This window comes from Homalodisca vitripennis, chromosome 2 (assembly GCF_021130785.1).
Source record: "Homalodisca vitripennis isolate AUS2020 chromosome 2, UT_GWSS_2.1, whole genome shotgun sequence".
NCBI classification, from domain to species: domain Eukaryota; kingdom Metazoa; phylum Arthropoda; class Insecta; order Hemiptera; family Cicadellidae; genus Homalodisca; species Homalodisca vitripennis.
In genome coordinates this window covers 219983356-220010819 of record NC_060208.1, presented here as the reverse complement: position 1 = coordinate 220010819, position 27464 = coordinate 219983356, and the positions used below count along the sequence as shown (strand labels likewise).

The 27464-nt window shown below is 32.7% G+C and overlaps 1 protein-coding gene across 1 annotated transcript; it reads right to left on the bottom strand.

The window, feature by feature from the left end:
* Window positions 1–349: 349 nt before the first annotated feature.
* On the bottom strand, window positions 350–27464 carry LOC124355416 (synaptic vesicle glycoprotein 2B-like). The gene is made up of 11 exons (XM_046806556.1): window positions 27268–27464; window positions 25954–25998; window positions 23746–23907; window positions 20000–20162; window positions 19726–19847; window positions 10780–11018; window positions 7675–7847; window positions 4191–4462; window positions 2810–2969; window positions 816–943; window positions 350–453 (listed from the first exon to the last, which is right to left on the bottom strand). The coding sequence occupies exons 1-11, from the start codon at window positions 27281–27283 to the stop codon at window positions 359–361; spliced, it is 1575 nt and encodes a 524-aa protein (XP_046662512.1). The 5' UTR covers window positions 27284–27464; the 3' UTR covers window positions 350–358.

The following is a 27464-nucleotide window of genomic DNA, read 5'->3' as shown; positions in this document are numbered from 1 at the left end:
ATAATAAACAATGTATAAGCAGAAGAAAATGAGACTGATTCTTTGATACTCAACAAACATTTGAAAATATTAAACCTCTAAAATACTAATTAACTTTCCAAGACCACTCTAGAAGATCTCTTCATAACCCACAATTCGTCTTTTTTCAAAACAAAGTTTCTTTACAATAATTGGCAACTTTTACACCAAAGAATGTATTAATACACTTTTAATTGTATTTCTTGATGACATAGCAACGTGATTCCACCAACTTGTTTTACTAACTGAGTCATATTTACGCATATTTATTAATGCCAGTAGTAAATCCATCCTGAATGTAAAAGCATTAAGGTTGAATACGTACACAACACAGATGTGATCAAGATTTATTTTTGATCTGTTCTTCTCTTGGCGAGTCATCTTTAGAAGAGCTCCTGCTTGGGAGATTGAAGAAAAATGGTACCACTGCACAACCTGAAATTAAATACATAAAAATCAGAAATAAGTTCAAGCAATAATTTCAAACTAAATATAATACATAATTTTATCCAGCCATTCAAAAAAATTTGAATACTATAGCTTTTAAACTAAGAACAGTTAAAATATGTTTTACTTTAATTTTATTTAATAGCAATTTATAGAACTCTTTATACGTATATTAATTAGTGAAAATAGCGTTAAGAAATCAGCCTAAACCAGTTCTGTAAGTGAGCAATTTTAATTGATTTGTGTGTGAATATTGATTATTAAATTTTTGATTCACTGAGAATCCTTTACATATATAGACTAATTGACTTTATAGTTTAGTCTTATATTATAGTACAAATTATACTTACACAGCACAGTCCCAGATATTAATTGGAAGAGGAGTAAACATTGAGAGTCTATCAGCAGACTGAACACCTGGGAACCGATTATAGCACCAATTCGTCCACAGATCATGTTCACCGATACAGCCATAGCTCTGTAACATATGATATTTACAGAACACCTGGGAACCGATTATAGCACCGAGTCATTCACAGATCATGTTCACCGACACAGCCATAGCTCTGTAACATATCAAACTTACAGAACAACTGGGGACCGATTATAGCACCGAGTCGTTAACAGATCATGTTCACCGACACAGCCGTAGCTCTGTAACATATGACATTTGCAGAACACCTGCGAACTGATTATAGCACCGAGTCATTCACAGATCATGTGCACCGACACAGCCAGTGCTCCGTAACATACCCAACTTACATAATACCTGACAACCAGTTATAACACAGAGTTGTCCACAGATCATGTTCACCGACACAGCCATAGCTCTGTAACAATCAAACCTACAGAACACCTGGCAACCAATTGCAGCACCGAGTTATTCACAGATCGTGTTTACCAGTCAACCATAATTCTATATCATATAAAACTTACAAAACACCTGCCATCATGAAGTAATAGACAAAATCAGTAACACGTTTAAAAAAAATATAAATTAAAACACTAAGTTTCCAGATATGAGATCTGATCTCTTTATCAGGTGGATAACCAAAATTAAGAAAACGATGTAGGGTAAAATGAAAAAAGCCATACCAAAGCGTTATGACAAGTATAAGTCAGGAATCACAACAACCATTTTGTGTGTCACCTATGTGCACTATCTATAAAACATGCACTTAATAAATAACAAATTTCAAAACAATAATTATATAAACCGAACTAAAGAATACAGCTCATATTTGGTCTTCACTGAAAGACCAACCACTGAATACTTACCAGAGGCCAATAGTAAAGGCGACTAATAGTGAATTTCTTCTTTTCCCGCCATCTTGTTTCTGCTGTGACGATCCCCATTTACTATTGGCCTCTGGTCAGTTCTCGTTAGTTGGTCTCACAGTGCTGACCTATTATGACATGTATTGTTTAGTTCGGGTTTAGTGTGATTGAGGTTGACACACAATGTGGTTGTTGACATTTCTGAATAATGATTTGAATCTCTTGGGATTATTTCTTATAGTTTGTTATAACTAGTTATAGATTTATAATATTTTGACTTTTGTAGTCTCTACATTCTTAACACCCTGAATCTTAACATGAAACATAAGAATCTATTTCAACCTACTAATACTGACATACTCTAGACATCTTCTGACACCTTCGAAACTCTAGTCCTTTAGTTAAACCAAAGCACAATACTAATTTTTTGAAAGATATACTTATTACTGTGCAATTAAATTACGTAATGCACTTCTTCCACAGCATTAAGGAATGCGGAGTGGGATGTGGTTTTGTTTCGGAGGAGGCTTAGAGAATTTTTATTCCGTTCGGAATGTTGCAGTTTCCAAGACTAATATGCCCAACTGTCCGATGTTAAAATAGTGATACTATAGTGACATATCTAATACATAATTATTATGTCCGAAATATAACATAGTTTACAATGTAAGCAGGTGCTTTGTAGTATAATTATTATTTCAGCTATATTTATAGATAAATAATATTGAATGGCCCTTTGTCAATGCTATGCGTATAGTAGGATGGCAATAAAAGATTTTGACTAGGATTTTCATTTTGTAGTTGAGTGTTAGGTTAGTTACACAACTGAGGAAGCCATCAGACTGCACATCTCTAAACTGGTGTTACTGAGGTTTTGTATTACTTAACGATGCCATATGTCCGGAAATCCTGTTTCCTTCACAATTCTTTCCATTATTAAAACAAACACACAACTAATGTTATTTCTGTAGTCCCCTGATGTACACTCCTTGCATTATTAATACGGGAAGCTTTCTTTGTTGTCAAGTAGTGATTTACTCGCGAATCTCCCTCCCCTACGTATTACCTGATGTAAGTTGGGAAGAGTTCAATCAGAATACTGGACAGAACGTTGTAGCAGACCCCGGACAAGATGGGCGTCCCTCCAAACATCATAATTATGACAGACGTGTCTTGAACCACAGTGAGCAGAAAGGTCATACAACTGCATAATATTAGTATAACAGCTGGAACATCAAAGAGGAATATCATTCTTCAAATTCTAAACACTTAGTTATATTTATATTACTATATTAAACATAACTTACATATTAAATCTCCAAAAATTAATTACAAGTACAATTTTCAGGATTAAGCAATTTGTGAGATACGGTTTTATAAAAATACTCCTTTAATGTTAAATACTCGTATGCAAGTTACCATTTGTTCTGAACTGGCCATCCAGTTGTTGAATAATTGTACATAAAGATATACCTGTTGGATTTTTTAATACTTTACTAAAACATCCACATTTTTAAGTAATTTTCTGCTTTTTTTAACAAAAAAGAAGAACATCCCTCAGACGCAGATTTGAACAAGTTAAATACAAGCATAGGTCAAGTTATACTTCAAATTAAAGGGCTTTGATGGTAGAGCAGAAACCGAACCTCAAAAGCAAAAATGGTGAAAAGTAATAATGTTAAAATAACGATTATACAAACACCATTAAAAGCTAAAGAGGAACTACGATATCATTAGTAAAGAAAGGAGCCATTAGTTTTTAACTCAATTTTAATGTGATGCCCAAAACTAAATCTCCATTTTTTTGACAACTGTTAATTTAATACTTTGCATCTACGGTAATTTTTTACTATAGGGTAATTTTTTCTTAGTATTAATAACCAACCAAGGAATAGGGTTTCAGAAAGATTTTTCTCTCCAGTAAATAAACTAAGATTTACTTAAGCAATGTGTTTTAAAACGTTTAACTGCTGCTATTTTAGGTCTGGTTTGCAGCGTAAATTTAAGATTTTCAAGATATCCTCTGAGGAAAATTCTCTAATGTGATTAAATCCTGAAATGCGCTTGAAAATATGGACTTTCCAGTTATAATATATAAACCCAAGTAGTATATTGCTAGTTATACAGCTGGAAGGCTGGTTCCAGACTCAACTAACACCTTATGTAATTTATAGGAGGCCCATTTATTTTGCGATCTATTTTTAACAATGTACCACTATATGGGCTGGGATTAGAAAGTTTAAACAGCTATTAATACTCACATACCTATGGCATATTCATAAGCTATATATTTTTAGAAGTGGAAGTAACAAACCCATGTAACTATTTTTGTAATAAATAAACAAAGCGTTTATAGGAATCCCATTTGTTTTGTTTTCTATTGTTAAACATCTTAAAACCACTAAATGAGCTGAGATAATAGAAGTTCAGCAGTCAATTATACTCACAAAGAATATGTCTTCTGTCAAACAAAGGCACGATGACACTGGCAGCCAACATAACTATTGGCTGTGCCAGTGATATAAGAACGTTAGGTATAAAGACAGCAGTGTTTATAGTAGCGTTACACTCCACTGGGGCACTAGTGGTATTAAGGCTAGAAGTGAGATTCTCTCGCTTGGTCACCATCTCGCACAGTGAAAAGTCACCCTCGTGAGACTCCTTGTAGAATGCCATACGGTTGGTCATCTCAGGTAACCATAAGAATATCGTGTTTATACTGGAAATAAATTAGTTATAAACAGCGGTCTTTATAGTTGCGTTACACTCCACTTGGGCGCTAGTAGTATTAATGCTAGAAGTGATATTTTCTCGCTTGGTCATTATCTCGCACAGTGAGAAGTCACCCTGAGACTCCTTGTAGAATGCCATACGGTTGGTCATCTCAGGTAACCATAAGAATATCGTTTTTATACTGGAAATAAATTAGTTATAAACAGCGGTCTTTATAGTTGCGTTACTCTCCACTTGGGTGCTAGTAGTATTAATGCTAGAAGTGATATTTTCTCGCTTGGTCACCATCTCACACAGTGAGAAGTCACCCTCGTAAGACTCCTTGTAGAATGCCATACGGTTGGTGATCTCAGGTAACCAGAAGAATATCGTGTTTATACTGGAAATAAATTAGTTATAAATAGCGGTCTTTATAGTTGCGTTACTCTCCACTTGGGTGCTAGTAGTATTAATGCTAGAAGTGATATTTTCTCGCTTGGTCACCATCTCACACAGTGAGAAGTCACCCTCGTAAGACTCCTTGTAGAATGCCATACGGTTGGTGATCTCAGGTAACCAGAAGAATATCGTCTTTATACTGGAAATAAATTAGTTATAAATAGCGGTGTTTATAGTTGCGTTACACTCCACTTGGGTGCTAGTAGTATTAATGCTAGAAGTGATATTTTCTCGCTTGGTCATTATCTCGCACAGTGAGAAGTCACCCTCGTGAGACTCCTTGTAGAATGCCATACGGTTGGTCATCTCAGGTAACCATAAGAATATCGTTTTTATACTGGAAATAAATTAGTTATAAACAGCGGTGTTTATAGTTGCCTTACACTCCACTTGGGCGCTAGTAGTCTTAAGGATAGAAGTGAGATTCTCTCGCACAGTGAGAAGTCACTCTTGTGAGACTCCTTGTAGAATGCCATACGGTTGGTGATCTCAGGTAACCAGAGGAATATCGTGTTATACTGGAAATGAATTAGGTATAAACAGCGGTGTTTATAGTTGCGTTACACTCCACTTGGGCGTTAGTGGTATTAAGGCTAGAAGTGAGATTCTCTCGCTTGGTCATTATCTCGCACAGTGAGAAGTCACCCTCGTGAGACTCCTTGTAGACCGCCATACAGTTGTGATCTCAGGTAACCAGACGAATATTGTTTTTATACTGGAAATAAATTAGGTATAAACAGTGGTATTCATAGATGTGTTAGACTTCACAATCAGTTGACCAACATCTCAGACTCTCGTGAACCTCCTTTTTTGAAGACCATACGGTTGGTAATATATGTCCAGCTTGAATAGTACTCGTTATCAGTATTATTATCAGTATATTAATAAGCCTCTATTTGAAGACTGTAATAAGGGAAGTGAAGGGTATAAGAGTTAGGATAGGACATTTCCTATAGTTGAGTGGTAACACTAAAAATATTAATAATAGTACGTTGTGATATCATTAAGTTATGAAAAACAAAAAATCCATGTTGAGTATCAACTCCAAGCACTTCACTCCTTCCAAAGTCAGGCGCTTAAAGGTTTAATAGAAATCACGTAGTAGAAGCAGTTTACATCGGTCGCGGTAAGACCTTCGACAGGACTAATCATTCTCTACTTCTAGTTCTTCAGGAAAATGGGATTGTTGGCTCTATCTCCAACTCGCTCCTTAGTTGCCTCATTGGTCGTCCTCAGGCTGTTCGTTATGCTGCTACGACAACTTCTGCCTTCAACGCTGCTCTTAGCATTCCTCATGGTTCACTCTTAGGCCCTTTCCTATTTAAAGTGTATTAACGCCATTAAAGGAACCATAAACAAACTTTTTGTTTTTTTCCCCGACGACATGAAGATTTTCCTCGAAATTTACGCTGTTGAAGTCGGTCCAAACTAGCAACGTTCTCTTAAATCTATACTTATGTGGTGCCGTTTAACAGAATGTCTGACACTCCTAACAAATCCATAATCCACGTTCTGGAGAAGGACTGATGTTACTTTGGGTGAATATTATGGACGACGGACGAGTGAAAAGGTTCAAACGTATTAGGGATCTCACATAGTATTTAACTCTTTTCTTTGAAATCGACCTCCACATTAACATCTGCAGAGTGGCCTCGGGGATGATTGGCCTAATAATTCAAACATTTTTTTCAGTTAAAATTCAGTGATTCTTCTCTGCAGTCTCTCATTTTTCGCCAGTTATTTGAATATGCGTCTGTTCATTGGTCTACTTTGAGACTTGGCCCTTTTAACAGACTTCGATAGATCCAGAGGATCGCTACACAGTCAAGTCAAAGTTGAGAGGTATCAATTTTGTTGCTCCTGCCTTGTGCACTCGTATCTTTGCATTGACAGATGTATTGACGGACTTATTTGAAATAATTATCGTTGAAATTGTAATAAATATGTAATAATAGCTTATTTCTAGCGTTTTTATAGATATATCGGTTCTTTGTGTTTTGTCTTAAACAAAATGGCATTTTTCATCAAATGTATTTTGGATCAAAGCAAATAACGTAAATAAAAAAATCCTCTTATCTATTCAAATTCAGTTTCCTTAGCTTAACTAGTTTCAGAGACAATAATGTTTTGTAAAAAATAATAAATATTGGGTAGTGGCTAAACGAGACTTTGTACGATTATATGACAAGTTTTTAATAATGAGTAATAACACTAAAAGACATTTGTGAGACCATTTTGTGAACACCCTGCACATATACATACATATATATAAACATCCAACTCGTTAAAGCAATACTCTCCTCAAGAAACTTCAAAATTTCTCCATGCTACTGATATGATGCACAACTATTGTTTTTACTATTAATATCTATTGGGTTTATAAACATCTGAGACATAATTTCATTTAAATACACATTACAATGTTACAAAATACATGCTTTGCAATAAACGATTAAATTACTATAAATATGTATTGAAAATCAAAACAACTCAGTATTTTGGTTTTTTGTAAATAGTGTTACAATTACTCTAGGGTTCATCCACATTAACCGATTTCTACAGAGCATTCTGCTCATTTTCACTTGTGATCTGATTGTAAAAAACTATCAAATCAGATAACTGTAAAACAAAGAGAACACAAAAACGAGGATTAAAATGACATTGCAGTAATAAATATGTAACAATATTACTGTACTACTATTAGTACGTATGTGAAATACAAGGGATACATTGGGAAGAAAGCTACAATAAACGACTTACCATAAGCAACTGTCAACCATCAATATAACACAAAGAAGTAAATTCTTAAAAAATGGAGGCTTGAACAGAGGCAAGGTCTGGTCAGAAATGTGTTTTAAGACCGGCAACACCCCTTTTCCTCCAGATGGTTGTGGCGCGGGTACCTCATTGGCGTCCATTTTTACTGATTTTACCTTAACATAACATGCACAATAATAGTGAACAATAACACATGACTGAGGTGAGATAACTCTAAAGTGTAATAACATTCAACCAAATAATCGTATAGTTATTTCAACCAAATATCTTAAAAACTAATACTGAGAAAAATATTATGAAATTATCTTTAGTATTTAAAAAATGGCAGTTATAAAACTTAAAACTTTGAATATCTTTAAAAACAACAGTTTTTTCTCGAGAATTACATGAACAACAGGTTTTACAGGATATTACGAAAAATATAATGAAACCAACATTATTTAAATCGAATGATAAACAACTGATTTAGAGAAAATTTACTGCAACAAGAAATGGTTGGCATTGAGGTTCTCAGCGAATAGCTAACAATACAAGAAACTAGATAAACGGCAACTCTTAATGTGGGCATTGCCTTGTCAAAGTAAATTTGCTCTAAATCGAAATAATTTTCGTTTCATTAAATTTGTGATAATATCCTCTAAAACTGTTATTTTTGTATTTCTTGAGAAAAACAGGATTTAAGATGTTCAAAATTTAATAGTTTTTATGGCCGCCATTTTGAAAATACTAAAGATAATTTCATTATATTTTTTCAGTAACTGAACTTGTTATTATAAACATTTGAACCAAATTTGGTGTAATCGAAACTATTAGTTTTTAAGATAAAAAAAATTAAATACATTAATTAAAATAAAATACATATATAAAACATATGGGAAACTAAGCATCAGAGAGACCCATGTTCATATGGTGAAATATGATTGTCTTTACCTGAGCAATAACGTGATATACCTTGGTTCAAAGAGTTACAGAACACCTTGGATAGTGACTTTCTTTCAGCCTTAAGGAACCCTTCTCGTTTTTGTTACTTAGGACAAGAAGGTAAGAAATCTCTCCTGAAGGACTTTGTGCTTGCTTCTGGAGTGACAAGATATTGGACCGTCTTCACGGAGAGATTACGGGCGTAATCCGTCATGTCACTTTAGAAGATGGGAAAGCTAGCTCTGTACCACCCTCTTCCAATCAAGGCGAGCAGAGGAGACAATGCACTATACCTGTATATTTAAGCATGCAAAAACCTTTAATATTAAGAGGGAATAATACATTTCTCAGTAAACCAGACTAGTCACCGGTTCACCCCAATACGTTGAAAACTTGCAATTAATTATGTACCACTCATGGACATCGATTGCGTTTCTCAGACACAAGTATAAAATCGGTCTTTTATACAAAAATTTTAGGTTTCACTGGTAGATAAATATTCCAGTCCTGAAAATAATCTTAATCGCGCATTTATCACTGTAGCTTTTGTAAAACTCATCTTCATAGACAACACAGTTCCTGTGGCGTGAAGGCGAGACGAAATCCCACCTCTTATATTCTCCATGCATTTTTCTGAGTAAATATATCAGAGAGCCCAACCCTACTTCAACTATTGCATAATAAAAGCGATCTTTGTTAAATATATCAATAACCTTAGCATCGACTAGTGATCCATTCATACGATGTGTTTAACAGTTTCTTCCGGAATTAAAAAAACAAAGAATATCCTGTTTTTTTTTACTTATTATTTACAAAACCGATATATGTAAACAACTCAAATTACTCAAGAAAGGTTGACAGAGCTATTAAACGTGTGGTTGGTCATGCAGCATCAAAAGAGCGGTTAAACAATATTACAACCGCTTAAATATTTACATTTTCTTAATCTAATTCTTTTACACTCTATTTGTTAACAATTGCAATAACTGTTTTAATTATTTCAGGACAGCAATAGCAGTCAGACGATTGTACTTACCCTTGAACTGATAAGTGTTATCAGTGATAACAAACATATACTGTAATATTCAATGTTACTACATGCACGTTAAATAATAGTTTCTCTAAACGTTGTAAACTCCGTGCGTAAGAAAACAAGACAAGTGATAAGTCAAACAGAGGCGCTTCGGTATAAAGCCTAATAATTAAAAGATACATACAAAAGTTGGGAAAATGAAAACCTGTTAATATACGAGGCAAGAAATTTCAAAAAAGAATAGGTCAGCCTGTTCTATAATAGTCTTTAATTAAATTCATGGTATATAAAGGCAGAATTAAAAATATATAATAATTTAATTCAGCATCGGGGGTGAAAAAATGAAATTCAAATAAAAAAAATGCCTAAGAAGTTTCGTGTTTTTTTTAAATTATACTTATCAGTGTATAAGAACTGTAATTAATTGTCAAATTATAATACATAAGACGTTTCGATGGATTTGACTATAATATTATTATGAGAGTAATAATTATGAAGTAATTGTAATACTGATATAAAAATTTGATTATTACAATTTCATCCTTAAAATTTATAAATTAAACAATCTTGGATTTTTCTGAACCAACATTTCGTTTGTTTCATGTGTGAAAATATTATAAAACAATTTTATTCAATCGATTTTAAATTGCCATGGAACATAAATTGATAAAAACTTCAAATTTGCAAAGTTTATTTTTTAAGTTCGACGGATAGTTGCGCCTCCTTTTATTTCGGTGTAAAACTTTTAAAATGACATGTTTATTCTGATTTTAGGTTTAATTGTACTGTAAGCAAACTTTTGAAGACGTGGATGTATGAAGTTAAGATTACTCTGCACAACATCTTAATACTTATCGGAGTAAAACCATTTAACTGTGAAAACTTAATAAAATGTTATGCATTATAACCTACAGGTTTTTATATTGTATGTTCAATAAACCCATTAACTGTTAGTGTCATAAACTCACAAATGTTAACATAATTTGTTAGTGGCAAAGGTTCGTGATTATGGTTCTCTTCATACCATTTTCAAATTCCTAATATTGTAAAAATTACCATGGAGTATCATTCTCTTCATACCATTTTCAAATTTTGTATATTCTAAGACTATAGACTATATTCGTTACACTTACAGGATAACTGCCAAGAATCGTCCCAGAGTTTACTGAGTGAACTCTCTGAAGTATTTTTAGAGAGGCCTCACTCTTTCCTCTAGTGAGCATAAATTTGGGACTCTCTGGCGTCAGGCAAAACAGTAAGCTGGAGATAAGGCTAGGGACTCCACACAACAGGAAGAAGAGTCGCCAAGGAGTGAATGTAATGAACCCGAGGTCCATTTTCCAGGAAGCTTGTAACGTCAACCATCCTATTACTGAAACATGACAGAGTAAACCATAAAGTAAGCTGGAGATAAGGCTAGGAACTCCAAATAACAGGAAGAATATTCACCAAGATGTAAATTTATAGAACCTCCAATTTCCAGGAAGCTTGTAACGTCAACCATCCGATTACTGAAACATGACAGAGTAAACCATAAAGTAAGCTGGAGATAAGTCTAGGAACTCCAAATAACAGGAAGAATATTCACCAAGATGTAAATTTATAGAACCTCCAATTTCCAGGAAGCTTGTAACGTCAACCATCCGATTACTGAAATATGAGAGAGAAAAGGATAGAGTAAGCTGGAGTTATAGGAACTGAAAACAACAGGAATAATATTCACAAAGGAACAAATTTATCAGGTGATACAGAACCTCGAATATCCAGGAAGCTCGTAGCATTAACCAACCTATTACTGAGACATAAGAAAGTGAACGTTGGAATAAGTTGGATATCAGGATAAGAATGCTAATCAACGGGAAAATTAGTCGCCAAGGAATGAATGTAATGAACCAGAAATACAATCTCCTGGAAGTTTGTAACATCGACCATCCTATTACTGAAACATGATAAGTGAACGTTACAGTAAGTGGAGTTCATGCTAGGAAATACACACAAAGGGAAGAATGAAATGAAATAAAATGAAAAATGTCTTTACTAAGGGCGAAGTAAGGACTATAAAGCCCTCTCTACCACTTAACCTCATAACAATTAAACTAATACAAACACACACACAAACACACACACACACACACACACACACACACACACACACACACACACACACACACACACACACACACACACACACACACACACACACACATATATATATATATATATATATATATATATATATATATATATATATATATAATTGTTTAATAAACATTGAATCACAAAAAATTTATTTCGGCTTTTGCCATTCATACAAATTTTATTAATTTAAACAAAAGTCGTTTGACAGGTATTTGGTCTTCCGATCATATGTTAGTTTGGTTATTTAAACGCATATGTGACAGATACGAACAAGTACAAAATAATTGAATCGTAAAAAGTAAGGGCTCTATGGTGTAATTGTAGCACATTCACCCGGCAAGTGAGGGATCCGGGTTCGAGTCCCGGCGGAGCAAGTACTTTTTGTGAGTCAATGTTTATTAAAATTAAAATTGGCTATTGCCATTTATACAAATATATATATATATATATATATATATATATATTAAATTACACATTTATACATACATACATTTATGTATGTATATATGTATATATACACACATTTATAAGTAAAAATAAATCTATTTATTTACATGATATACTTAACGAATATTAGCTTAAAAAACAAGCGTCATTATTTAATGTAATTTTATACATATTTTCAGTACTATAACAAGGAAACACACGGAAGAAGAGTCAATGTCAATATGTAAATTTAAAACTTCCAATTTCCAGGAATCCAGTCATTCGATAAATAAAAGATGAGAGATTGAACGTTACAATAAGTGGATATCATGTCAGGAACTTCATAAAATAAGAAGAATAGCCGCCAAGGAGTAACTTATATGAACGAGAGGTCCAATTTCCAGGAAGCGTGTAACGTCAATTATACTATTACTAAAACATGAGAGAGTGAACATTACTCTATAAAAATGAAGTTCTTCGGTGAAATTAATATGAAAGGCTCTCTAGTAATTTTCTTTTAACGACACAAAATCTGTGGTGCCAGTCCATCCGACATTGATAGGACCGTCCATCCTCTCATGTATACGGGTACTAGCTTCTTTCCCACACTCTTCCCTTCCCTAAGTCATACTTTCCCACCTCTACACCATCCTATTTCCCCTGTCTCATTCTCTCCTCACTTATGTGATTATCTCACTCCCACATGTCAATCTTTCCTTTTTACATGAAATTCTCTCCCTCTCATATGTCATATCCTCACTCCCTGTGATATAAATACCCCCTCCTAAAGTAATTCTCTACATCTCCTGTGTCAAGCAGTTGGTGAACTGTAATCGATTATTCCTTCTGGCAATTCCTTGCATAATATTAGATATAAATTAAAATCTTTTGCAAAAAATAGGATGTTTTTTAATTTGTTTGATGTGTTTTTCTAATAAAATTTGATCTAATTCTTTGTTTATTATTTCTAATATGATTAAAAACAATATGGGATTTCAGAAATTTGCAATCGTTATTAGTTACAAAAAGCGTCATACATTGTGTAGAGTATTTTGTGGGCAGGAATAAAATCAATGGACATAATTTTTAATTTGATACGGATAAAAAATCACTTTTACGTTTCTATAAATGTTTAATAAAAATTAAATTAATTCCATTTAGGATGATTATATAATATCCAATTCAGCAAACTGGATAATTAAATATTTAAGAGCTTTACAAACCAAACAACCAATCAGGAAGGTATATATCATTTGTTCGGGCAGGAAATGATATAACAGTTGTGAAGAAATGCAATGTAAAATATTCAGTTACATCTGCATTTATAAGAGAAAATTAAACACGATAAGGTATTACATGAAAAACTGCCTCGCTGAATATAACACTAAAGAAGATCATCAAAGGAGTGATATTGTAAATCATTCATCTGTAGTCTCTTGTAACCTTTAACGTTTCTCGCCTTAGTGAGCTTTAAGTTAATTTATAAAATAAAATTGAACACTATAAGGTAATAATATTAAAAATAGCTGTCTAAATATGGTACTGAAGAGGTTTACATCAAAGGAGTGAATTGTAAATCATTCATCTGTAGTCTCCTGTGACCGTTAAAACTTTTTGCGTTAATGAGTTTGAAGTTAATTTAAAAAAGAAAACTAATCACGTCCATGTATTATACGAAAAACTGTCTCACTGAATATGATGCTAGGGAGGTTTTCATCAGAGCAATTGAATTTTAAATCGCTCATCTGTAGTCTCTATAATGTGCTTTGAAATAATTTGTAAAAGAAAATTGAAGACTAGAAGGTATTATTTGAAAAATCATCTCGTTGAATAAGAAACGAAGGAGGTTGACATCAAAAATGTGAATCATTCATCTATAGACTGATATAACAGTTACAGTTTCCCACCATAATGTGAATTGAGTTATTTAATGAAAGAAAGTTGAAGACGAGAATGTACCATTTGGAAAATCATCTAGTTGAATAAGAAACAAAGGAGATTGACATCAAAAAAGTGAATCATTCATCTATAGTCTCATATAATCGTAAAGTTTCCCAAAAATATTGCATTTTGAGTTAACTTATAAAAAAAAATTTGAAAACGATTATGTATTATTTGAAAAAACATCTCGTTGAAAAAGAAACGAAGGAGGTTAACATCAAAAGAGATAAACATTTATCTATAGTCTCATATAACCGTTACAGTTTCCAGCCATAATGTGCTTTTAGTTCATTTATAAAAGTGAATTGAAGATGAGAATGCATTATTTGGAAAATCGTCTAGTTCTATAAGAAACTAAGTAGGTTGATATCAAAAGAGAGAAACATTCACCTATAGTTTCATATAACCGTACAGTTTCCCATAATTTTTTGTGTTTTATTTGGTATATAAAAAGGTATTATTTGAAAATCGTCTCGTTGAATAAGAAACTAAGGAGGTTGACATTAAAAGAGTGAATCGTTCATCTGTAGTCTCATGTAACCACTACAGTTTCCCAAAATTATTTTGCCTACAGTTAATCTGTAAAGGAAAGTTGAAGACGAGAAGGTTTTTATATGAAACATTGTCTCGCTGAATATGACACTGAAGAGGTTTACATCATAGTAGTAAAATTGTAATTCACCCATCTGTAGTCTCCTATAACCGTTACCGATTCTAGCCTTAGGGAGCTTTAATGTAATTTGAAATATAAAATTAAATACGTAATATATATTATGAAAAACTGCCTCACTGAATAGGATATTGGCGATGCTGACACCAAAGGATTTAATCATTCTCTGTAGTCTCTTTTATCATTTACCACTTCTCGCCTTATTCATCTTTAAGTTAATTTATGAAATAAAGGTGAAAAGTAGCAGGTATTATATTTCAAACAACCTCGGTGTATATGATAATAAGAAGTTTGATAATAAAGGTGTGTGAATTTATAAATCATTTATCTTTGGCTACAGAGAACACTTCTAGTACCCATTACTATTTCTGGTCTTAGTGAGTTTTAAGTTATTATTAAGGAGACTGCATATTATATACATAGTTCTTTCTAACTAAACAGTCCTGGTCTTTGCTAATTAGGTTAAATATATACTATATAATTTGTAAGTCGTAAATACTTAGTACAACTGTTTTGTGGTTTTTAGAAGTTATTTAAATTACTATAAATGACAGTGCTATTATAAAATTATAATGGATTTAAATTTACTTCTTTTGTAATTGAGCTTAAACAAAGTAGAAGTACCCTACACCATGAGTCGTTACTAGCTTCCCTCGGGCTGCATACATAATTTTAAATATATAACTCATTTCATTATCTAAATATCTTGCGAGCAGATAGACAGACAGTCAAACAAAAAGAGGTTCGACACAAAAATAACACCTTATAAAACTCATTCTAGTATAAATGAGGTTTCATGCAAAATATACATCTGAAATACTTCTCAACCTATATTGCTAAATAATAAATTAACATTTATGTTCATTAAATTTGGTTTCGTATTGGATCAGTATTTAAAGTCCATACATACTACAAAATGATGTATGTGTTGGGATATTTCTGCTACATTTATTAATATGGCATGTTTAAATCTCTTATAGTTTTATTAGGTTTGATCACTATTTTATTTATTCTGCTATTTTATAGTTGCCAACATGGTTGGTCATGAGACCAATGTAAAAATATTCTCTAATGTTCAGCCAAATCCCATGGCGTCACTTGCACCAACGTTAAACTCAATATTCCTCACATAAATTTTGAAATGTCCGCAAGATGTAAATATGCAAATAGCAATTATATAAATGGAGCTTCGTGTACAATTTCAACACTATCAGTTAGTTCGTTTTCAGTATATTGTGTGGACAGACAGGTCGGAATGAAAATTCAATGCCCACAAGTGATAGGTTTCGTCGAGTTTCAGCAAATAAAATATCAAATTGTACTGAAAATTTCATTTTTTTTGGATTTTCATAATACTCATAGTTTATTTCTCATCTATATTCTTTCTTTTAGTAAAAATTTCTTATAATTTCAAAAACAATGGTTATAATAAATATACCAGAGTATTTTTAAATTCATTATTTTCACTTTTGTCTATTGTGTTACTTTCTCCGAGTCGTACTATTATTTGAGTTTCACTTCTTCTCCCATGTACATAAATCTCTCACTTTTTTATTTTTTTGCGGAACTAGTAGTTATTTCTCATGGTTATAATAGTCTTTTATGATAGTTTATCATTTACAGTTTACGTTTCTACTGATTATAAAACAATATAATACAGACATGTTCTTTTAATAATTCCCTTATCTTGGGCTCTATATTATAGAACAAAACAGTTTCTTTATACCAGTAATTAGAGCTGTTTAGTTTAGTAACAACCTTCGTAAAATACAATTCTAAAACAAACAAGGTATGAATCTCACACAACGTATTTCTTAACAGAACTTAGCTGAGGTCGCTTGCAAAGTTTTATGTCTCTACTTATAGAAATAACTAATTAATATATTGGCTAGGCTATTATGATCTATTAGAAAACACCAATAAATTACACCTTTTGAAACAAAATTGTTGAATTAAATTAAACTCTTCTTTAAATTAAAAATACCTTCACAAATTCCGATCTGGACCTAAATTCACTCACCGCATTAGCGTGAACGGCAAGGGCGTTCAGATCGGGATTCTGTTAGACCGCTAGCATAGCTGGGGTCGATATTGACGATCTATACAACCATACTGGATTCATAATATCGCTAGGGACAACCGAACAGGCGAGAACACCGAGAAGTCTCAGGAACTTTGTAGTTTGTCCGTCCTCAATCTCCTCGTGTACCCAATATTTTGGTCCTGGGATGCGCTGAGCCGCTGGATACCTTATAGTAGTTTTCGGTAGGTAGTGGTTTAGTTAGGACGTCTCTTACTTTGGCTGCGATTTGGCATGTCTTGGACAGTGATTAAATTTTGTTTTATCCGTGGTAACACCAGCCAGAGAAACCTAATTCTCACCCTCCACAAAAACATAACTCAGATCGACATGCCGGAAGGGTTTAATATTCACTGCTACACGGTTCACCACGAGGTGACAGTGTTCGGCATGGTTTTGTTATTATTTTGTTCTATAGGGTAATCTCACTTGCCACTTATCACGTATCTCACGCAGATCACGCCGGTCTTACTGTTGTAAAGGAGTAGTGACGGTAAAATTTTCATTTTTAACTAGCAGTTACCCCAGATTTGCACGCAATTTCTGATATTTAGCACCTGTATGAGCACTTCTCGTTTAAGTAAATTCAATTTCCGACACAAATTATGAGTTTGCTTCTTCCCTCGACGAACAAGAAAATGAGTTAAAAGTGTATATTTATAGTAATTTTAATTTATTCTCGTCTTATTATTTTTGTTCTAATGCTGATTTTGCCTTCTTCTGATCAAGAAAATATGAATACACACATAGCTCTGAGAAGCCCACTTTTGTCAAAAGACAACTTAGATAGGTTTCATAACAGTTTTAATAAATAATAACAGTTTTTAAATAATTTACACCATTTAGAGCTTAGAACGAACTGAAAGGGCAGATAACTGAATTCTCTACCGCAGCAAGTTGCGTAAATTTCCAAACTACACCAAAGCAATTCCCTCAGCGGCTCAGTTGCTTCATCCAAGTCCCTTCAGTTCATTACCGAATAGTTATAATATTTGAATTTAAACATCTCCAGCATTTAAAGCCATTCATTCTTAAGGGACCTTGTAGTCCCTATACTGCGCATGTTAAAAATGTAATGTTTAGGTACCGTTAGAAAAAGAACTACTTTGTGTACACATATAAAACTTTGTACATTGCTTATTTGTATCTTTCTAAATAATTTTTTACTTATCGATAAGTAAATATAACGTTAAAAACAAAAAAAATTACTTAAAAATAAAAAACCAATAAAATTTTCAATTTTTTGCTTATAAATATTTATTTTTAATTTTTTTCTGACAGTTTTAACAATTTAATTATAGTAAACATTGTAGGACACACAGATATACATAACATAAAAAAAATTCAGGCTGATAACCAAAGAGGTTAATGAAAAAAGTGTACCTGAGTGTCAGGAAAAGTGATTTTCCGGTAGGTGCCAAAAACTGCAAACTTGTCCTTTTGTAACACTAAAAGAGTCCAGCACCATACACAACAGTTTTTTCTTCTTCCATATCTTCCCTTTTTCTTTTGGCATTTCGTTTTAGTTTTCTTTTATTTTTAAAGCATTCTAAGGCTGCTTTGTTGGCATTGTTGGCACCCTTTTTGATCAATTTGTTTTAGGCCGACTACACAATTTTCTCCAGCATTACCACATACTTTCTGAATAACTTGTACCTTACCCAGAGCACCACAGTTACATGCAATTATGGCATCTAACACTACAACTTTTAATGTTTTTATTCAAACAAAGTTGTTTTTGGGAATTCTCGTCCAGATGACGTTATTCAATGACGCATTTGGATTTTGTGTACGGCCATAAAGACATTTTTTAAGTAAATTTGTATTTGAGAGGTCCTTAAAAATATGTTTTTATTTCCAGCATAATAGGCTCAGGCACTGCATTTTTATGGGTATATTCATCACCTGAAAACAGGCACTTTTGGTATTTGCACCATGACGATTCACCCTCTGGGCAAAGTTCGTGCTGGGGAGAGTTGTCAGTCGAAAGCAGATGAAAATATATCGCCCACACTGCCTTTCTCATTTTATCAACATTTTCAAGGTTGTCTCGGATTGCTTTACCATAATATGTTTGAATACTGTCTATAATTGCATCAGTAAGCCTACTACGTCCTGAAATAGGTTTCCCATCATTTAACTTTTGGCCTCGTAGTTTTCAATCTACGTAAACGACTACCCATCCTTTTTGGACGTGTCCTTATACACTCCAACTTACTGATTTGGATACTATCACCATATGGCTTGGCCTGCTCAACAGATTAAAAAACAGAGCTGTCACCACCACCTAGATATATACTCGTATATATTGTTCTGACACGATGGCTAAGTGAGATTTGAGAGGTAAGGAAAATCTAGGTCGGTATGGCATTCTTTAAATATTCTTTAAAGTGCAAATACACATTAGATATCAAAGTGTTATATATCAAAATGCTCGGAAATATATGTAGAATCTAAAAAAATATAAAACTAAAATTTAATTTTTTTAAATTTTTTGACTACAAGGTTCTTTTAAGTAAAAGTAAAAGTAAATAGTCTATGTGCTCTCAATATTTATATACAGAGGTTTGTTTAAAATTTGCATAATTTCACTCATTTCTGCTAAACCCTTTGATACCATCTTTTCACTGAGGTCAACTAAATAATATAATCAACAGAAAACTACTCCTTCAAGACAATTTCAAAACTCGGTGATGTAATCTAATCATTGTTCCATTGATGTAACTGGACTGGAGATGAGAAGAAATATCTGGACCAAAGGACTAAAGGATAAATACTACATCTGTACCGATATTCAAAGTACCAAATGAGAGTCGCACTCACAGGCAGAGTAGAGAATTCCTATGGAGGAGAGTGATGTGGAAATCAGCAGCGCTTGTGCTCTTCTCTTAGATGGAACAAACTCGCCGAGTAGTGGAAATGTAGCGATCACTGCAGGGCAACACCTGAAACAGAAATAAATTGTTGCATTTCCTTGTAGTATACTGTTGTTTATTAATACTAATCAACTTATAAGTTAAGTTCAAAGAAGATACATAACATCTGAAATTGGAACTGTGAAAAAAATAACAGAAAATGTTTTAGTAGTAGAACTTACAAGATTCCAGATGCAACCTTGACGATGAAAAATGACCAATAGTTGGGAGCAAACGTGCCCAAGATGTAGAACAAGACATTGAGTGACAATCCTCTCATGAGAACATATCTCCTCCCCAGAGTATCGGCCAGGTAACCGGACAGGTGGGATCCGGCTATTGTACCTGTAATCACTTCTTGAGTAAAATTTACAGAATTCATTTGAAAACCTACACGACGAAGAAGGATTACAATTTGGGAGCAATTGTGGGCAAGATGTAGGAAAAGAAGGATGTTGAGTGACAATCCTCTCATCAGAACACAAACACACACACACACACACACACACACACACACACACACACACACACACACAGATACATATATATATATATATATATATATATATATATATATATATATATATATATAATTTGTATATAGACGATAACTTTCTTGATCATATCAAAAAACTAAACTCTGCTGTCATCTGGGACATATAATTCCTTCGAATCTAAAATGTTCTTACACAACCAAGACCTGATGGAACAGTTTTGCTTGACCTCTGTCACTTTTAACCATGAACAGTGAAAGAATGCGTACCTGATACGCACCTACTTAGGTTTCAGAAACTTAATAGTCCTGTACCATATTATACCATACGCGGTAACACAAAGCTGCTGGTAACAGCTAGTTAAAAATAGAAAGGTGCGAACTGAGTATCTTTCATAATTTACTATTCAGTACGTTAAAACTATTTTTGACAGTCAATTCTTATTAATAATAGTTACGCATTGCATAATTACAGTTTAATACTTAGGGACAGACCATGCAGAATTGTGTTTTACTTTTTGGGCCAGGCCAATTAGTCAAACCAATTCACTACACTTATACCGGGTGGTGTAGTGTATGTATCATTTATACAACCTTAGTCAAAGAAGAAAACAGACCGAAAACGATGCGAAATTCTTATGTGTAATTACATTAATTGGGCTGCTGACAAACATAAATATCCACATGTCCCGTGGTTAGTTTACAACGTGTCAAGCTATAATAACATGACATATGACAAATATGTCAGTTGCTGCTATGCCCCCTTCTTCACTCTCGCTTTTCGATACCCATAAAAATTAACACAACGTATAATTAAGGTCCACTTGCGAAAAGAATGGACATTCTTAGCATGGACATTCAAACCTATACAGTGTGTTTCAAAGTTAAACACGAATAAATTATAACATCAATGGCATTTTTTAAATCCGTAATAATTAAAAAGGGCTTGCATTTAAATATCGACTTTAACTCCTCACCTTCTGCTTTACTGGTCTTGAAAAATTCTTCTTTATGATATTTAAAAACTATAGGAAATTTCGTGCAGATTTCACGTAAAAAATGTTTCATTACAGGTGATAAAATAAGAACTGTGATAGTTTCAAAATGTTGGTTGGCCAAAGCAGTTTTTTTGAGCGTAAGAAGTAAATGACGATTCCAATAATTAACTTCAACACATTAATTTTTTGGTACTATTACGCACAATTTTCTTAATTTTTTCTTTGCTGTAGCTCTTACAGTTTCAAAGATCCTTCAGTGTGCATAAAATTTGGAACACACTGTACATTGAGGATTTTTAGTTTTCCATACGAATATTAAGTTTCTGATACTGACTCCCTTTGACTCCATAGCTAATTTTATCGACCTTTAACTTATAACGTGGCCTCAAGTATCAAATTAAGAAATTGCGAAAGTAATGTTCTGTAATAAAAAAATAAATATACATTTTTTACATGAACATACTGCATCAAAGTGATTTGAAATCTAACTCAGACAACAAACACATACAAAGTCATGCCTTTAAGCAACTACCAACCAGTAAACACATTACCTTATCTTGCATGAACAACTGAGACCTCACGGCTTACACTAGCCTTCATTATCTACTGTTTATAATTACCGCTGTAACTTGAGAATATATTTAACTTGAGATCAACTTTGTTAATATGTTTTACAACTATGTAACATTACACGTGGGGATAATGAATGTCACTTGATGTGATTTGGCCGAGCGTTAGCGAACGTTTTTATATTGGCCTTATGGATACATATTATTTAAAAGAAAAGAACGGAAAAAATTGTATAAGCAAACTTAGTACAGTCACTTTACATTTTTAAATGTGAATTAGTGACACATGAAACCAACTACCAGTAAAATATATCGACGAGAGCTAATATGCAGACTTCATATTTTGAATAAAACTTAATTTCTAAATTAACAAGAATAAGTTTGGCGTGTTTATGTATTCATTGAATGTAAGCGTTATAATAGCATATAAAACTGTGACTTTTATTGGTGAGTTTATTAACAAAATAATGTTTTTTTTACTATCTCATAAAAATTATGTAAATATATTCACAAGTTAGTTAGCTTATTGAATACGAGTGTGACAGAATAGAGCCAAAAATAAACAATTTATATTCAAAAATAAGTGTTCTGTTGTGTAATGGCCAGCACTCTGGCTCATCACCTGAGGGATCCGGGTTCGAATCCCGATGAAGTGATTATATATTCATTTCCATTTTAATTGATTTATTTAGTTTTTATCCTGCACAGACCCTGATTAAAATTTAATATAACTTGTAATATTTCTAAACAAGGTAATGTCGTCCATGATACTAGCCAGAGGTGTACGTACAGGTTGTGTCTCTTGGGGACTTTAGCCTCTTCAAGTCTCTTTAACTGGAGCAAGGACACAGGAAGGGGTACTGGAATAAAGATTATTCTCGATCTGCATAGATTGTCTTAGTAACAAATCCAGCCGTATTTCTTTTATCATGCAGTAATGTTAATGTCATTGTTTCACTTTTGCTACCCTGCATATGGAAACAGTATCTCATGGGGAGATGTTTGCAGAGTTCAAAAAGTGCATAACTCAGCCGTTAGGTAAAGATTTTGCCTCAATTGGGTAGATTCTTTTGAATTAGTTGGTAGGTTTTTGAACTGTGATATATTTTATTTAAATAAACTCGTACGTTTCTATATTTGACTTGCCTTTTAAAAAGGTTTCAATCATATCTTTATAAAAGTTTTTTTTTATTTTTGTTAAATTTTGTGTGCTATCATGTAGGTAATTTTTTTTAGATGTTAATTAGTGTTTTTTTTAGATTAGGCACGTATCATTGGCGCGAGATATTGTAAAAAAACAGTTATGTACTAAGAAAAGCTTAGCAACTAAAGGCTTTTTTATTTATTTATTCTATCCTATTTATTAAATAATAATCTTACCATTGAAATGAAATAAATACGTAAATGTAATTTAGTGATATAATATAATATTATTTGTAACAATATTTTAGCTCTATATATTAATGTCAACTATTACTATTTTCTCATATCATTACTATATTTTCTAAATATGTTGGTTATCATATAGTTACCTCTTAGTTTAAATTGTCCTGGAAATGCGTAATGTGAAGTAAAAGTAAAAAGTAAAGGAAATATGTCTCATTTTACCAGACAGATTTAGGGATAAGAAGCCCTCTCCAACTCTTATCCTGGGGACCAACGGTTAAAGGTGACTTTCGAACCACCACCAACGGCAGGGCAGGCGGAATGCTTGCAAGGACAGGATCGCTCAGCGGTCACCCATCCAAGCAGTCTCGCTCGACTTTGGCAATAATGCAATGTAATTCACTATGTATAAAAGGGCATTGCTGTTTTTTAATAAAAACAAATTTATTTTGTGTTTTTTATTAGCTCCAATTTACACTTACCGATATAAAACGCTGTACTAAGAAGACCCTTGTCCTTGGATGACAGTTTGAGGTCACATTCTGCAGCAGGAAGGATAAAGGACACGTCGACAGATCCCAGCAGTGATGTGCACATGGTCAGTCCAGCCAGGATGATGATGAACATGCTGAACTTTCCATAACCTGTACAGACACTATGTTAGCTCAGTTCAGAGACCAGTGGCAGCAATGGTAATACCAGCTTCACACATATTATTTATGAGTTTTACACGTCTTTAATGAGCCCATGGTAGTTTTTAATGACAGTTAATACGTTCTGCTCATTTTCAAATCTACATTTCTTCCTCTCGGATTTTCTACAACATGTCCAACACTGTTGCTAGTTAAGTAGCTCTAATTTCACTCTGATATTCTTCCACTCATGAAATTTAGAAGAGTCCATTCACCCGTTTTTGTTTTACTTTTCGTAGTAATACGTAATTAAGGATTATCAACCACTCTATGAGCTTTTTAAAAGGTCGTAAACTCTAATTTTTTTGTAGTAGCTTTATATATAAATCCGGTAAGTATTTAAAGGTAGAATTTCACTTTATTGGATAAAATAAAATTTAATTGCAATAAATGAATCAAAACGAACACTGCACTCATTTTGGCCTTATAGATTAGCAGATTATTCACTCTGTAATGAGCAAGAATACCCGTTATATAAAAAAATAGTAAATTACAAGAATTTTTGATACAATATTTGCTAAATTTTTTGCTCTTTTTTCAGTTACGGTTGAATAGTACGGTTTGCCTCGCTGTCAAACGGTTAGAAATGGAGCTAAAATTTAGCATTCACGTTCAATGTACCCTTTCCACTATAGCAACGCTATGTGTGTGAATAATGTTTCTTGTATTTATAATTCATCAAATATCTCAAGTTAGACCAAATTAGCTTGAGGTTTGTTATAGGCTGGCACATGTAGGAGAATTTATATTATTATTGAAATGGACACTGATTTCTACATCATTCATAGTTTATCAGCTGATCAAATTTAGGGAAATGAAGGAATCTCCTGGGGAGGGATTCACTGGAATAACTCATCTAGAAGGACACAGGTTGTAGTTATTAATATAATTTGCACTATATACAGTAAGTTACGAAGTTTATTGGAAATTCAGCAAGAACAATTGCTAAGCAAGATTAACTATGTGGTGTGATAGTAATATGTTGTTAAGTTCTAACATCCCTGAGCTCTTAGAAACCATTAACTATTGGACTGCCACGTTTAGATATTTTTACTATCAAGGACATACCAATTTACATATCATCATTTATATTTACTAAGTCATTATTTATTATTTCTCCCGCAACGATAGGTACTTACTTAATTGGTCTAATTTGTATCTCCTCATGATAAAAGATCAAAGCACATCTGTGAGAATATAACGTTCATAAAATGATAAAGAACCTTTAATTTCGTAATTTTTATTTTAATCGTCTAACTAACTGTTGTGTTTAACGTCTATAACATATAAAATTGTTATAACCAATTATAAGTATCCACGTAATAGATTATTACAATTATTAATGAATAACAAATCTATTAATAATTAGTTGAAAATATACTAACATGAAATAGTATATATAATTTAAATATTAATAAGAAACCATCTAAAGTTGTACTGGTTTAAATTTTGAGTTAAATTAATTATTAAAATATCCAATTATTCAATTATTTTTCGAACTTATAATATACTTGCAGTTTACTACAGGTTCTCCCATAATTTACTGCTGAACAACTGATATCCAGATAACATGACTCCTTTAAGGAATGATGACCACTATATGATATTCCTATCTTCTAGTCCATTTTGGAATGGTTAGAAGAAAACTAATTTAGAGCATAAAAAATATACAAAAGTGTTACTGAGTTTGTTATTTCTGGTATATGTCGCAAACGCAGATAATAGTACAGCCATCAGCATTAACAGCACCCTACAACATATGGTACTTTTCTCATGAGATACAAAAAGTTCTGTATTAATTATTCTATCATGAGAAGTATTTCTGGAGTTATTGTGTCTATGTATTAGTCTAATTTTCAAGCAACACCCATCTCAAATTTTGTTTAAAATCTGTGTACTAGATTTTTAGAGATTGAGTAGTAGATATAAAAGCATAGTTCTCAATATTTCACATATATAGTATTAGTTGGATTATAATTAAATAAAAATATTACTTACCAGCAATATCCATGGCGTCCTCAAACGCAACGTTTGCATTTTTTCCTAAAAATAATTATAAACAGTTAGTTATTTATAATGGCTCAGGTTAATACATTGCAGATAAAGTAATGGTTTAAGAATAAATTCAATTATCAAGTTACCAAGTCTCTACTACTATGAAGGTGTGATATACATTTATAGCTATAGTTACAAAGAAAGATGGTCGTGTATTAATTTTTATTTTTGTAGTTGTACAGTTTTAAGAGGATAATGACGTCCAAATTGCTGCGAGAGAGGTTTTAAAATATATAAAAATAATAAGATTTAACAAAAATAACCAATATAAAAAAAATAATTTGAAATTTTAGTAAGTAACCCAATCATTTAAACTGTTATGTCTAAATTTTTCTTTAAAATTTACAACATACGCTAAGTATTTTCAAAATCACAGATTTTATACAATTTATTTTGAATCCGTGTTCAGTATTTTACTATCAAGTCTACTAAACAAATAAAATAAGACATTAATTATTTGAAAATCTGCTCTTCAGAATTAAAACCTAAAATAAGAAAGGACGCTCTGTACCTGTAGCAGTACATTTAAGCATGAACACAATAATTATGTTATCACATTAAATCGACCCATTTAGAAGATTGTTAAGGAGAAATACTAATGGTGGGGAACATCTCCAAATTATTTTCGCCGATTAGGGAGAGTAATCTTGACTTTTAAAAGCCTTTTTCGTTAAAATATGTTTCTAACTACTAGACTTTAAGTCTTGGGTTAATCATATAGGCTAACTGCGTTTTATTTAGTAGTGTGTAATAATTATAGACAAATGCAATTACAAGGTCGTTGTATAGTGACACTTTGTTGAGTGTCAGAGTAATTTTCAGACCGCACTTAATACATAATAGAGCGGGATTTATTTCAGTAAACTTTATATATTTAAATGTAATTGAAACATGTATTCGTTTAGGTTTATGGCAATAAACATATCATTAATGAATTCTATTGTAACGAAAAACATTTCCTCAATTATTAACTTTAGTCAATAGGTAGTATAGTTTTGCACTTAGGTTTTGTAGTAGCCTACTATATGATTAATATTGTACATAGTAACAGCTAAGAAGTTTATATAAATCATTTAAACCCCTTTTACTTTACTTGGATACTTTACTTTAGTCCACTACTTAAGATCATTCCGAAAAATGTTTCAGCTAGCGGTTTAGTATAAATAGTATATACTTGGCGGTCACTCGCAGAAGTTTTATAGACATTTTTACTCTAGTAAACTGGAACCCTACATCTACTGAAGAACAAAACATTACCTTGCTTGACCGGCATGTCTGTTATACTAGTAGTCGTGCTGCTCAGTAACGTGCCGCAGGAGCAAAAACAGCACACTGAACTTATCTTGAAGACTGTCACTTTTATTATCGCCAGGGTCTAAATATCTTGGGTGAAACTAGAATGATTCAACATAACAATTACATTGCACCAGTATTTACAATATTTTTTCACCTTT